Source organism: Panicum virgatum, chromosome 5N (genome assembly GCF_016808335.1).
Source record: "Panicum virgatum strain AP13 chromosome 5N, P.virgatum_v5, whole genome shotgun sequence".
Classification (NCBI taxonomy): Eukaryota; Viridiplantae; Streptophyta; class Magnoliopsida; order Poales; family Poaceae; genus Panicum; species Panicum virgatum.
In genome coordinates, this window is record NC_053149.1 from 59,185,603 (window position 1) to 59,200,674 (window position 15,072).

The 15,072-nt window shown below is 45.2% G+C and overlaps 2 protein-coding genes across 2 annotated transcripts; both read right to left on the reverse strand.

Moving 5' to 3' along the window:
• Nucleotides 1-5,398, reverse strand: LOC120674253 (WD repeat-containing protein 13-like). The gene is made up of 12 exons (XM_039955401.1): nt 3,630-5,398; nt 3,402-3,496; nt 3,092-3,155; nt 2,807-2,951; nt 2,565-2,702; nt 2,035-2,174; nt 1,823-1,870; nt 1,465-1,575; nt 1,207-1,385; nt 1,013-1,134; nt 490-566; nt 1-400 (listed from the first exon to the last, which is right to left on the reverse strand). Exons 1-12 carry the CDS (start codon nt 3,816-3,818, stop codon nt 290-292), a joined length of 1,419 nt encoding a protein of 472 aa, XP_039811335.1. The 5' UTR covers nt 3,819-5,398; the 3' UTR covers nt 1-289.
• Nucleotides 5,399-7,320: 1,922 nt separating this feature from the next.
• On the reverse strand, nt 7,321-11,490 carry LOC120674322 (purple acid phosphatase 2-like). The gene is made up of 8 exons (XM_039955494.1): nt 11,183-11,490; nt 9,628-9,828; nt 9,432-9,543; nt 9,065-9,291; nt 8,799-8,937; nt 8,362-8,582; nt 7,914-8,035; nt 7,321-7,796 (listed from the first exon to the last, which is right to left on the reverse strand). The coding sequence occupies exons 1-8, from the start codon at nt 11,387-11,389 to the stop codon at nt 7,598-7,600; spliced, it is 1,428 nt and encodes a 475-aa protein (XP_039811428.1). The 5' UTR covers nt 11,390-11,490; the 3' UTR covers nt 7,321-7,597.
• Between the last annotated feature and the right edge of the window lie 3,582 nt (nt 11,491-15,072).

A 15,072-nucleotide genomic window follows, 5' to 3' on the forward strand; every position in this document is an offset into this window, starting at 1 on the left:
GGGGGGGGGGGTAAAATCATTAATAATTAGTGATACAAACGCACAGTCCTAAATCAAATGATACAGGATATACCGTGACAAAAGCTTTACACTCTACCGGGAGATCTATACTTCTGTAAATACAACCAAGGCCGGTTGATCTTCTTTTCCCTAGCCTTGCGTGTTTATGTTACAAACAATGGGTTGAACGTACAATGTACAAAAAAATGCCTTCGTTTGAATCATGCAGTTGAATCAACACTTGCAGCACAAAAGCATCCTCCGTGCTGTGGAGTCACTCTAATTAACTCTAATTAGTTTTCGCCCGCTTCCATACAATAACTGTACCATCTGAATCAGATGAGGCCAGCAAATTTTCCCCATGGTTCCAGGCAACTCCAATTACTGGAGAGCCATGTCCCTTCAGGAGTACAAATGGTCTCGTTAGTGTCTCAATGATGCTATGTAAAAGATTAATATGTTGGCAAATAGATTAAGCACGGCACATACCTGTAGTTTATTCACACACGAGTTCTTTGGGCGTGCCAAATCATAGAAGTAAACATTTGCATCCTCGCTGCCAGTAACTTCATGTTCAGAAGAAAATGTGTCACTAACAATCTTTTCAAAACCACAAAACCAGATACACTTATTCTTAAAAGATAAACATAATTTATTTCCTGTAAATTTAATCTGACATTCTAAACAAATTGATTAACATTTGTTCAGGAAAACTTAGAATAGTGTCACAAGGGATTGTCTTCGTGCTGAAATACAATCAAGGTTGTAACCTTTGCCATTACAACAGCACTGTCATTGGACCCTATTTTTTTAATATAATGACACGGATTTCTCCTGCACATTCACTAAAAAAGTAGCAAAAAATGATGATAAGCAGTGCAAAAGAAAGTGTGCCAGCACTCGGGTGCTGGCCGCAGGAAGAATATAGAAATAAGAGACTGTGTCACCAATGTTTTAGGTAACCAGCAGCTAATAGCTACAAACAATCGAATAAGTTTTGATTCCCACTCACCTATGAACTCTCCTTTCTCAAGGGAAAGAAATGGACAGAAGGAAGCACGGATAGTCTGCACCCGTGAGGCCAGTTTTAAAGAAGATATGAGAGTCAAGTATCCTTTAGCATCTGTTGCAATACTGAAATTCAGCAGTACAAATGGTTATATAAAGTAAAGTCTGCCACATAATAGACTTACAAAGTTAACACACCTGAAGAAAGACAGGTATCCATCTTGAGCACAAGAAAGAAGTACTGGACAACGTGCTACCAGAGAAAAGGTGCGATACTGGATTGTTGTAATAGGAGATTTGCTCTTACTGCTCTTGTTCTTGTGAGTTCTAGAGAGTGACCCTGTATGTGAATTCACACTAACAGTATATATGTAACCCTGCATGTTTCAAGCACCATTTAAAAAATATGAACGTCATATATCATGTCAATAGCTGACAAGTTCAATTATTTGATACCTGGGCATCACCAGCGAAAATAAGCTGCCCAGTGTGATCAATATCCAAAGCTGTAACCGCATCATCAAAGTTAAGTTTGCTGATTACTCTCCCAGTGCTAAAATTTATTGCCTAGCTAGTCACAAAGATAAATGGATCACAATGTGGGTAAAAACAACTGGAATGCAAGGGCAAAGTGCTGGTAATTAAAGATGTTTACATGATATTAGCTAATCAGTTACATAGTAGGGTACTAGGGTACACCATCTATATCGAAAGAAATGGCAGATCAGAGGACCAAGCTGCAAGCAGCCTATCAGAAAGTGAATAACAGTAAATAAATTGTTGGACTTTGGGAGCAAAAGGTGAGGAAGTTTACATTGATTTCCTTGTTTGAGTTGCCAACTAAAAGCAAGTTATTGTTCACCTGCAACAAAGAGGTTGAAGCATGGTAAAGATAATATGATACTGTAAATAATTCATGATGATTCCCACACAAAGAAATATTTGCAGCAGAGATATAGAAAGGTAGCACTAGTGAAATAAGTAAAAGGGACAAACAGTTATGCATTGTGCTAAGTTGGGACTTACAGGATGAAAGCAGATGCATAGCTGGGAAGTAACTCCATATACAACCCTAATGCACGTGCCTTTAGAGATTTCCCATACTCGCACAGTTTTATCCAGGGAGCATGAAGCAATGTACTGGTTATTAGATGAAAAATCAAAATCTGTAATGTGGTTAGAATTTGAAAATCAAAAGACACAGGATTCATAATGCAGGAATAGATAGGAAACTGATACACAATGTGATCCATTTTTACATTGATATAGTAGATATTCTTTCGTACTTTGTACCTTTTCTAGCTACGGCAAAACCAAAAATTCAGTTAGTATATGTATTACTTTTGTAAACAAATTTATATGCTCAGCAATACAGGTTTCCTTGTGACATTAATAGCAGATATTATTAAAAATGGGAGATCAACATCGACTGAACAGATTTTGTGAAATGGGAGGGAAATATTTGGGCATGTGTAGCAAGAGTTAAACTTTCTCTTTGGTGAATGAAGGTAAATACAAGAGAATAGCTTTACTAGAAAAAATGTGTGCAATCTAACCTGTGATATTTTTAGAGTGCCCTATCAATTTTTGAAGAACAGATGGTGGCTCAGAAACTTGGCAAACCGTTAGACTGCCATCTGCCGCACCATACGCAAGCAGATCAGAACTTGCGCGACCAAATTTCAATATCGTAACTGCCAAGAGCAAAAACATTCCTAAATGAGAATTCCGATCAATCAGATAAGAACACCTGGTCACTGAAAGAAGAGAAAAGCATAGCATAGCCATAAGAAATAACCTGAGGTTTTGCAGCTGTCAAAAATGCAATGCATTCCAACAAATGAGTATGCAGGCTCAGCGAATCTAACATGGCGCTCAGTATCACTCTGCTTTGAACTGATGCTTACAGTGCGGCTTAAACCACTGTTATTAGTTCTCAAGTCCTGCATTAAACATGTTATATCAGAACTCAAAGCAGCATGTCTAGGCATCTCTTGCATGAAATCATCTACGAACCACTTGGTGAACAACCTAACAGTACGATATGAGGAAAAACAAAGAGAAAAGATTTTATGGCACTTACCCGGAGAGAACTCCAGCTGTCTGCCTCGGAGAGTGCAGGGCCAGGAGAGGCAGCCCACCTTCCACTGGTCAATTGCAAAAACAACAACGTTGTTAGATTCCACCTTATTAACTTTCGGATCACAAATGTTCGAAGGATTATGCTTGAGAGCAAAATACTACTAGTAGTGAACAAGTATGGACACAAGCTAATAAAGGCAATTGAAGGACGCCTCAGGAGCACATCAACATTGTCCTAATTTTGTTAGGTACAGGCAGCGGCAGGGCCGGGCAGGTGACGAGACGAGACGCGGCGGGAGGGGGGCACCAACCTGTTGCTGGGCGTACTGTGGGCGCTGCCGCCGTCGATGCGCCGGAGGAGGAAGTTGCGGTAGGCGACGTAGCCCTTGCCGTTGCACCACCAGTCCTGCGCGCAGCAAAAGCACCCCCGACCACCAATGAATTCGATCCGTCCATTCCCCAAAGCTAAATGCGATACCAGCGAGGCTGCGAGGGGATCTACGAGCGGGGGGAGCAGAGAGGAGGGGATGCCTGCGTACCATGCGGTGCTGGAGGGCGGAGGGCGGCTTGCGGCGGAGGAGCAGGCGGCGGAGGGCGGTGTAGTCGGCGTCGGGGCGGGAGGAGGAAGGGGCCGGGGGCTGGAGGACGCAGCTGAGGAAGTCCGGGTCCGTGGGCATGGAGGGGGCGGCGGGGCACTCCGGGGAGGCGGAGTCGGCGGGGGCGGCCATCCCCTCCGTCTCGCCGACCGCGTGGCGCGCCGTTCGCGCGGGGAGAGATCGGGGATGAGGCGCGGGGTCTTGGAACTTTGGATCTCGGTCGTACGGGCGGTGAGCTGGCAAGAGTGCTAGGTTACCAGTAGCACGGGTAGCGCAAGAGAATCTTCGATTCAATGCATTAAGTACTAAATAAAATTTATTTATAAAATTTTTATAGAAATTTATGTAATTTTTTGCGACGAATCTAATAACAGTAATTAATTGATGATTGGCTACAGTAATATTACAGTAACTAACCTCTAATCATACGATCAAATGTCTCATTAAATTCATCTCGCAAAATAGCACAAAAATTGTGAAATTATTTTTGCAAACTGTCTTAATTTAATAATAGTAATTAATAATCAAAGTTTGTGCGCACAAACCAAACTCGGCTTTGGTCTCGTTGTGTCCGTGCGCAGACGTATTTAATTTTTTATCATTATACAGTAACGCGGATAGTATCTTATCAGATGACACTTTTAGATTTGGCAATACGAAAAACAGAAGGAAAAAAAACAATACAGTTTTACCACATTTATTTGCGTGAATGCCACCTTATCCTTCCAGCTGGGATCCATGTCATCAATGGCTCTTCGAAACTCTCCTCTGCTCCGGCGACGCACTCCCCCGGGTCTCCTGCAGCGCCGCCGCGGTCGCTCTCCTGCATTGCTCCCGGCGGTGCCTTATCCATAGATCGGATTGACACACACGCGCGCGACACCTCGTCGTCTGTGGCCGCGTGGCCCACGCCCTCGAATAGCGCCGCCATCACCGGAATGCCGCCGCGGCTCGTCGCAGGCGGGTCCCCCGCTGCGCCGCCGCACGCCGCGGTCACGCCTGTCCGCCTTGGTCTGGTCGTCCCCGTCCCCAGCGGCGCTCGCGCTCGTGTCAACTGGCCTCCGCCTAGCATTCGACGAGCAGCAGCAACAACAGCAGGAGGAGATGAGCTTGCCGCGCAGGTCAAGCAGGAGACGAGCAAACAGATGATGAATGTCTTGTGCCACTCGTCGTCGCAATCCCTGTTCGCCTCCATCTCCGACGAGCTTGCCGCGCAGGTGAAGCAGCATGATGACGAGATCGACCGGTTCATCCGGGAATAGGTAAATTGCAGTCCCCGTGATCCGTTTGTTCTCAATGAGAAATTTGGATGTTGAGAAAAAAATTGGGCAGCGAATCGAGCTTCGTGGCAAACGAATTGCAAGTTTCATTGCTGGATCGATCTCCCTAGAATCTGAATTGGAAGTTCCCTTCATCTGCATCCACCTTGATGCTTCCACACTAGGGACAACAGCTTCAGCTAAGGGGCGCACATGGTGGGAGCTAGAGCAGAGGGGAGGTGGCCGGAGGCCGGAGCAGAGTAGCCGAGCGGCAGCAGATAGGGCCGCCCACGGCCGCGGCGAGCAGAGGGAACTGGCGACGGCGGCGGCGGCGCTGCGGGTCTGCAAGCCAAGATGGAGGGCCCCAAGATCGGCTTCAAGACTGGCGGGTCGACGGCGATCGAGGCGGTGTGCAAGAGCCTGGGGCTGAGCGCCCACGAGGTGGAGCCGGCAAGGATGACGTTGCACCGGCAGCGGCGGTGCTACGGGGGAAGGTTGCAAAGCAGAGGAGTGGGGAAAACAGAGTGGAGTGGGTTGGGTCCGGACGCGCGTGCCGGACGAATCGGGTCCGGGACGGGCGCGGGGCTCGAGATGCTGAATTTCAGGTTGACCGTGAGTCTCCAATCACGGTCGATCCACACCCTCCAGCAGACAGAGACATATCTCGTTTATGTTTTTTCCTTCCCCCTTCCCCTTTCTCTCTCCCGTCCCCCTTTACCCTTCCTCCTCCCAGTGCTCCATGGCGCTTTACCCTTCCTCCTCCCCTTCCAGTGCTCCATGGCGGGCGGCCGGCGGCGGGGAGGCAGGGCGGGCTGGGCGGAGGCGGCGCGACGCGACTGCGCCGACGGCTGGGAGGCGTGGCGGGCCGGTGCGGCGGGGAGGCGAGGCGGCGCGGCGGGGCGGCGCGACTGCGCCGGCGGTAGGGAGGCGTGGCGGGCCGGCGCGACGGGGAGGCGCGGCGGCGCGGCGGGGCGGTGCGACTGCGCCGGCGGCAGGGAGGCGTGGCGGGCCGGCGCGACGGGGAGGCGCGGCGACGCGGCGGGGCCGGCACCGGGGAGGCGCGGCGCTCGGCCCCGGCGGAGGAGGCGGCGAGTTCCAGGTAGTTTTTTTTCTTTTATTTTTTTTATTCAAAAATTTTAACAAATTTTTTTTACCCGAGATTTTTTTATTTTGGATGTAAAAATTTTTCTCTTCAATTTTTTTAAATTTATTTCGTAAGACTTTCTCTTTCATTTTTTTCTCATCAATTTTTTTCTTTTTTTTTTTGTCTCTCTAAAATTTTCCTTGAAAAATTTTTTCTATCTTTTTTTCAAATTTTTTTCAAAAAACGACAAAAAAGTTACTAAAAATGGAAAAAAAATTTGGTCCGTAGGAATCCCTTCCCTACGGTTAACCGTAAATTAGCTACACCCCGCGGGGCTTCTGCTGATTTGGAGCTGAGCTGCAGTGATTTGCTGGCAGCCACATGAGTGAAAGTGATAAAAATGTAATGATTTTTTCTCTTCTATGCTGATTTTGTAGTGCTAAAAACAAAAGTGCTGCTTCAGGAGATACCATCCGTTATAATAGTACCCCGTGCGCACGCTGGAGTTTGGATCGTTTGGTTTGGGTCTGAACTTCGATGCTGCCACGCTGCATTGCAACCGTACTACTAGGCACGTTCTTTTTTTTTTTGAACGGACTACTAGACACGTTCAGTGCCGGATCAATCCGCAATTCAGCAAACCGAATCACCTTGTGTTAATTTGGGCTAGCCCATTGTCAACTCTATGTCTCTACTTTAGAAAAATTTTAAGTCTGTGTGCGCACGCGCGTACACACACACCAGGGGTATTTAGATCAAGTACAAAATTTTCAAAGTGCTAGAGTTTAATATTATTAATATATCAGTGTGTTAGTACGAATAAAGTTGGTATAAGAATCGGATACGTTAGTCCAACTCACGTACTGGATGGACTAAGACCCTCATGTTAACGATGCAAGCGGACAAAACCAAAAATTTAGATAGAAACGTTACATACTTTAGAAATAGCTATGAATATAGATATAAATTCTATCCAAACAGGAGTGCTAATAGGATGGACTAAACTGTAGCTAAAATTTAAAAATTTTAGCAAGTGTATATAAGTGCTAGTAGATGCTAAAGTTTAGCTTCCAACTTTAGCAATTCGAACAGACTGTAAGTATCTCACGTGCAGAAATAGAGAGCACCTCCTTTCATCCCAAATTATTACAACAACAACAACATAGTATTTTTCCCCAAGTAAGTTGGGGTAGGCTAGAGATGAAATCCGAAAGATTATTAATCATTTTAATTTTACTAGATGCGTAAATTTTGCTGTGCACATATAACATAGATCTAAATGCATAACAAATACTATTCACCCAGAAAAACTAAAATCACTAATAATTTGGAACTGGAGTATAAATCAGGGTATTATACACTAGTAAACGCAGCTTGTCGGTCCGCATCCGCATGTCCACAATACAACAGTGTATTCACATCGTCGCGATAGACAACCAGTGCGATGCACGTGAAATCCTCTTATGTACACAATCACATGTTTTTTTTCCTTCTTCGATCTTCTTCCAACGGAGGGGATGCTTTGCTTATTGATCGTGAGGAGCCACGAGGACGGCGGCGCGTCGTCCTCACTCGGAGGAGGCAGCGGAGTCGTCCGTCGGCTCCCAGTAGCGGTTGGTGAACCACATGGCGTCGGCGGCCACCGCGCTGCCGTCCTGGTTGCGGTGCCACGTGTAATACGCGTGCGTCCGGTTCTTGATGTCCAGGATGGCGTGCCCGAAGCTCGCCTCCCTGAAGGCCGAGTACCTCGGCTGCGGCTGCGACATGCTGCGAATTGTTTGGAACACGAATTGTTTGGTCAGGATTCAGGAAGTGAGCGAATGCAAACAAACAGGCCCGTCTTCTCAGAGCTCAGGAGGTGGAAATGGGGGCAGTGTCTCTTACTTGGTGGCGAGTCCCTCCTGGTTCCCTCCGTCGCCAATAGTGATGTAGACTGGAGCAGATTGATCAGGAACTGGAGTGCACAGGCCATTCACAACGTTGTATGCCACATTTGATATCCTGTGCTGCAATCAGTGAACGGTATCCCGTGTCAGAATTCAGAAAGTCGGGATTTTGATATTGCTCTAAGCAGAGTACTGAAACCATGCACAATGAACTGAAAACAGCTTTTGCTGGATACAGACAAGTGGTAACTGAAAGGGGAGGAAGAAAAATGCAGACATAGGAGGCACAAGGTCACAGACGAGTGCAAAAAATAAAGGAAATTCATCTGATTAGTTTTCTTGAACTAGAAATGCGTACTCTAAGAGAGAGCTATACTAACGAATTCTTCCCTGTGGTTAGTACTTAATTATTTTGCAGATAAAGGGATTTGAGGGTAGCTGCTTACTGTCCGCTCATAGGCATGCACATGTCCTGCAAACACGAGATCAACTTTGTACTTGACGAACCACGGCTCATACATCACCCTCATGGTTTCACCTTCCATGTAGTGATAGTTGTAGCTATTGTACCATGGTGCGTGCATGAGGACGATCAACCATGGTGTTTCACTCCTGTTGACCTTGGGAAACTCAGCTTCAAGCCACTTGTATTGAGGAGTGTATTTTCCTGGAAAAGGAACAATAGCATTTTAAAGACAAATCGCCCTAATTTTTCTAGTTACTAAGGAACCAGCACATATATATGTGCATACTGCCACAATGATCAAAATGAAGCCTATCTTTACATCAAATAATCACTATTCACTAGCATAGTGTCACTTTTAATTGCGGTTCTATTCATGCCATAAATAACTAACATAGCATCAGCGGAACATAACCGTACCATATGATGAATATGATGCCAAGACAATAATGTAAGCAGAGGCCCTCTTGATGGAATACCAGTAAGGTGCCGTGCTACCAGAAGCCTTGTAAGGTGTGGGGTACCTGTTGCTGTATGGCTTGAATGGCTTTGTTTCACCCTGCAAATTTGCAGCTGAATGAACTTCTGAATGGACATAACATAGCTCCACTAAAATGTCTCGTTTTGAAATTGTAAAAGCATCTACTGAACAGAAGTCGATGCCAGACTACTAATGTCTAACTTACAAGTTCAGGAGCAAAATCTATCTCGTGATTTCCAGCTGTCCAGATCCATGGCTGGTACGCGACATTCCTCTCCACAAATCTAGCCCACGTATCCCACCTCACATTATCATGATATGGGTAGTTATCTGCATATGACAGATCTCCAACAAATAGCACCGCCTGCGCTTTTGAATTGGACTCATAATGAGCAAGCGTAACATTTGAGTCGAAGCTCTGACCGAGGTCACCTGAATAAATTTGAAATAGTTTGTGTCAGAAATCATTCTGATACGAAGGATTTGAGCTCTAACATCAAACTAGCAGATATGCGTGTATTGTGCTCCGTGAGATGATCAATAAGCTATAGCCTGAGAATATTAGGAAATACCTATAAGACCAAATGTATATGGAACATCTGGGCCACTTTTTGGAGGGGTCATGAACCAAAACTTCCTCACTGTTTGTCCAATTCCAACAGCATAGTAATACTTTGTGTCAAACTGCAACAAAGATAAGTATTCAGGCTTCCATATAAGGGGGAAAAACAAGGAAACATCCTATAAGAATTTCGATGAGCCGGTTACCTCCAGCTTTTTTATTGTGCAATGATGAATGTATCCTGAGGTATAGTTGTAGAACGTATACTGACTGTGCTTTCCGTTTGCAGTATAGTTGAGGTTGTCCTCTGAAGTCCCGTACACCACAGTGCTCGAGCCAGGCTCACTTGTTGTCACCCATGAGATTATCATGGCTGTGCCATCATGGTTCCCTTGTGTGATGTGAACCTTTTCAGAGCACGAAATCAATCAGAATCAGAGTGGAAGATACCCGCACTAACTGTATGTGATCACAACAGCATAGCAAAAAAGAAATGGACATGAACCTCATGGAAAAAGGTACCATAGTATTTAATTCGGTGGAGTAAGATAAAGTAATAAGAACAAAAAGGTTAGGACAAAAGTAAGAACAAAGGACCTAAAAGGTGCCCTACAGTTCGTAAGTAACGGTCAAACACAGATATATGATGCATGACTATTCTAAGAGTTGCTGATAACTTTAAGAACGACTAAAGCAAAACAATTAGCAAAAAGGTGGTACGGAAGCAGTAATTCTAACTCAGGAGCACTGAGCTCTTTATGTTTAATTTGTGGCCTGGGGTTAAGTCCGGGTCGAAAGTAGCTTGGAAAGCGTAAAATGTATATAAGAAGCACTGAAATGAATAGATGTACTGTAAACCTATAACTTCGTAATAATGATATTAAGTAGGCTGTCAAAATGTGCCAAGAACATAGCATAGGCAAACACTAACACACAAATTGCCATCTAATTATTTATCCCACCTATTTATTTTCTTCTGACAGTATGAGAAAACCTAAGGAATTGGAAGGAAGATAGAAGAAAGAAGCCTTTGTAAACGCACAAGTAAGAAGATAGGAAAAACAGAACTCAGTGATTATCGTTTATATAATGATGAAGGCTGTTACGTTACTATAGCAAAATTGGATATCTGCTACCTGCCATGATCTATGTGTTCTGAGAAACATTCTAATATGGTTCATAAATTAACTCAATCGGCTTTTCAGTAGAATAACCGACAGTAGCATATGCCGGCAAATCATGCAAATCCATTAAAGAGGCATATCTTTTGAAAATGGCAATATATAGTGTGACTAATCGGTGGAAAGTTCCAAAGGAAGTAAAAGTAATCAACTGCACATGTATTGGAAGTCAATTTTCTTGTCTCGCCCTAGGTACACATCACAAGGCTGAGCATGTAAAAAATATCAAGCCGCCGGCCTAGCACTGAGCGCGGAACTAGAAGCATACTAAATGCAATCAGTCCTCGGCGTTAACGACAACCGCAGAAGGTAATCAAGCACGCCGTGACAAACAAAGCGCAGATCCCTGGAAGAAATGCCGCAGGCAGAAAGCATGGAACTCCGGCGACTCGCGCACGTCGCAGTGACCACCACTGACCAGGAGAACCGCGCGCTACCGGACGCCGGTCGCCGGCAGCATCCCAGAACGGAGGATACGAATCGTGTAGCGCGAGGGGCTTGTGGGATTGTTAAAAAAAAGGAGCCGTGACGACCGTACCGCAGGCCGTGGCACACGGTGCCATCCTAGCCGGAGGCGTACCTGCTCGGGCGCATTGTGGCCGGGCGGCGGGCGGAAGACGTCGGCGTCGAGCGGCATGTCGACGGCGGAGCCGAGGTGGCGCCGGTACTCGCTGGTCTGGCCGGCGCGGGCGCCCGCAAGCAGCAGGAGCAGCAGCGGCGGCAGGAGGAGGGCGGCCCAGGCGGGCGCCCCCGCGGCGCCGATCCGGGCCACGCCGTGCCGCCCCATTCCTTCCCGGCTCCCTCTGTTGCGTGCTCTGCTCCTTGGCGGCTTGGCGGCGCGGCTTCCAGGAGGTAGCACTGGAACTGGGCGAGAGAACGGGAATGGGATCGCGTGTCCGATCGTGCGCTTGGAGATGGGTCAAAGCGTGCGGGGGAGACGGGGGGGCGGGGCGGGGGGAGGGAGATGGAATATGCTGATCCGAGGTGCCAAGAAATAAATTTGGACAAGGGAGACGGAAGCGGATGGAGATGGACTGGTCCTTGGTTTGAACACGCATGCAGGGAGCAGAGGGATCAAGTGGGCAGATTTGGGAGGGATCCGTCGAATGATTTTTTTTTGCGTATTAAAATTTGCTGTTTGACTTGATAATGCGACCACTGGGGTTCTGTTTGGATGACACTAACACAACTAGCACAAAAAAGAATCTTGCCTGAAGCACTAAATGAAGTTTATTTGCAAAACTTTTTTACAGATGCGTGTAACTTTTCACGACGAATCTAATGACGGTAATTAATCGATGATTGGCTACAGTGATACTACAGTAACCAACCTCTAATCATGCATTCAAATGCCTCAATAGGTTCGTCTCGCGAAGTAGCGCAGAGGGGTTGTGGAGTTAGTTTTACAAACTACCTTTATTTAGTACATCTAATTAATTAGTCAAAGTTTGTGCTACTGGAGTAACCAGGGCCTAGGCCACAGTGGCGGCACCGCAACAGGCAGCATGAATTACACATTTGTAATTTATGTTCTTGTTTATTATACCAAAGAAAAACGAGAGAGGGACAACGAATAGTGTGATAACCACGTGCTATCCTAAAAAATAGTAAACTACTAGGTTTGGTCTAAGTTCAACTATCTTAACCTTAACAACAACCAAATTAGTATCCCATATGGCCATATCAATCAGGATATATATATTCTTAGGTTTGCTCATTTTGTGTGGTAAAAGTGATTTTTTTCTATAACCTTGTTGATGGAATTTCCCTTCTTTGGAAAGCTCATATTGTGGTACTAATCAATCTCACATTAGTACTTACAAGTACATACATGCGCAGTTTTCTTTCTTTGGAAACGTCACAAAAAATGCCCACATCTCGTCCTCCGCCCGCGAAGTCGTTTTGTCTTTGGAAACGTCACAATAAATGCTTGTGCTTGTGGTCATCGGTTGCTGCAAGCTATGATCATTGCATTGCATGCATTGCAGGCAGCCTTGCAACCCAGCTCTACAAACATATGAAAGGCCCTATTTAGATCCAAAATACAAAATGCAAAATTTTTATAAATTACTTGTATGGTGTACTAAATGTAATCGAGAAATAAATCGCATTACACAAATGGATTGTAAATCGCGAGACGAATCTAATGAGTCTAATTAGGACGTGATTAGACACTAAATTGCTACAATAATGCTACAGTAAACATGCTCTAATGATGAGTTAATTAGGCTTATTAGATTCTTCTCGTAGTTTACAGACGAGATCTGTAATTAATTTTGTGATTAGTCTACATTTAATACTTCAAATATTAGAAAATTCCCTTCTAAAAATACAAAATGTAAAATGATCTAAACAAGTCCGAAATGGACAACCACAACGGCGAACAACAGAGTACAGCTCTCATAATGAGGAGACGGTATTTGCTATTGTACAGAAATAATGTTTTACTGTCCACCTCCTTAACGCTACCCACATATCTTAAATCAAGCAGTTGGTTGCCTTAAGTCTAGGCTACCTTACCCGCAAAAAAAAAAAAGGTCTAGGAGAGCTCTCAACTTCAGGCAGTCCTCAATCATTTTTTGGGGGGTCTGTTCTTTCAAACTCTGTAAGGCTGTGTTTAGATAGAGCGCAAAATTTTTTTGCGATGAAATTTTACTAATTTGAAGTACTAAATGAAGTATATTTACAAAACTTTTTGCACAGATGAGTTGTAAATCGCGAGATGAATCTAATGATACTAATTAATCCATAATTAATCTATAATTAGTGGATGGTTATTGTAGCATCACTGTTGCAAATCATGGATTAAGTAGGCTCATTAGATTCGTCTCGCGATTTACAGCCCATCCATGCAAAAGGTTTTGTAAATAGACTTCATTTAGTACTTCATGCATGTATCAAAACATTCGATGGGATGTTTTTTTTTGCGTTTACGGATAAAAATCTAAACAGGGCCTAAGCCAAGTGGCTTGGATTGGATGCTATCAATTGAGATTTGAGAAAGTATTAGCATCCTGCAGAGGAAACCACTAGTAATACTCCAGTTAGTAACATATTTTCATCTGCTACAACATGATTTTACTTGCTGCTGTTACTTGTCTGGTGCGCGCTGATTTTAATTATTTGCAGCTACAGGCATTTTGTTCTGTCCCCTATTCTGGTTTCCTTGTCTTCCTCTTTGAAAATGTCAGTGTACTTCTCGTTCTAGGTTTCCGGTCGCTTGTTTTCCTGCTTAAACCACCGGTAAAACCGGCTCCTCTACATGTACCTTTGTTTCCCCCGCCTCCGTAATGAAATACTTGCAATTCTATGAAAAAAGAAATGGTGAACATGTAGGTCCACCTTGCAAGGTTAAATCGGATCGATTCTCTCGCGGTTTCACGGGCACGTACGAGCGTAAGTGCGGAGGCATGAGCACGGGCGCGTGGGGGCGCAGATGCCACCGGCATGTGCACGGGCGCGTGGCGGGTCAGTGTGCGGTCATCTGGGATGCGCCGTTGGCACTGGACGCACGGACGTGGCACAGGGACCATTGGCACTAGACGCACGGACGTGGCACATGGGCTGCTGGCACTGGACGTACGAGACGTAACCAAGAGAGGATGTTCCTGGCTTGGGATTGACCGACGAGGACGTCGGTCTCTTAAGGGGGTGAGCATGTGACACCCCGGCCCAGGGCTTAATAGGATACTCATACCAAGTATCAGAGCCGAAACGCATCAGGGATGATACTGGCATAATTATTTTTGGTGTTTTCAAAACATAAAAATGAGTTTCCGCAAAATACGTTTCTTTCCGCTTAAGGAATTAGGAGAAGTTAGTTCGTAAGCCCTATGTTTATAGTGGTGTTAGCAGGTGGCTCTATAACAGTAACTAACTTCCAGCACATTACGTTTTTGTTAAGTCTTACTTTCTTGCACAACCCTTATTTAATATTGTAACGACGCACCTACGCTAAGGTAAGCAAGGTAAGCATTCTTGATAGTCCTTAGAATAGCCCACGTGTTTCATATGTGCGCGGGTCCCGTATGATGAGCATACGAGGAGGTGATAAGGCTCAATTCAAACGAGCCTGTCGCTATCTGCCGCCTGATATGGAGTGCGGACTTCCCACCGTGTGATTGTAATCACGGCCATCTCGTAAGGCAATGTTACGAGGTGAAGACTCGTTATGCAGTTGGTCATAACCGTGTACTTTGGGACATGTGTACCCTTGGTTATCCCGTAAGGCGATTTGTACAGGAAGTGAATATGATACCTACGTAACATATGAAGCGCTGTCCATGCAGCGTTGAACGCATGAGTGCCATCTCTATAGTGGGTGGTGATGTATGTGTGAATATGTGGGCAACTGCATATGCGTTACCCATGTGGTGTAGGACACATGGGGGCCGTTCGTGTGTGCTGGCACGAAGGGTCCAGTCGTGGATATTTATATCTGAATTGTTGCAGGTACACTAACAGACGATT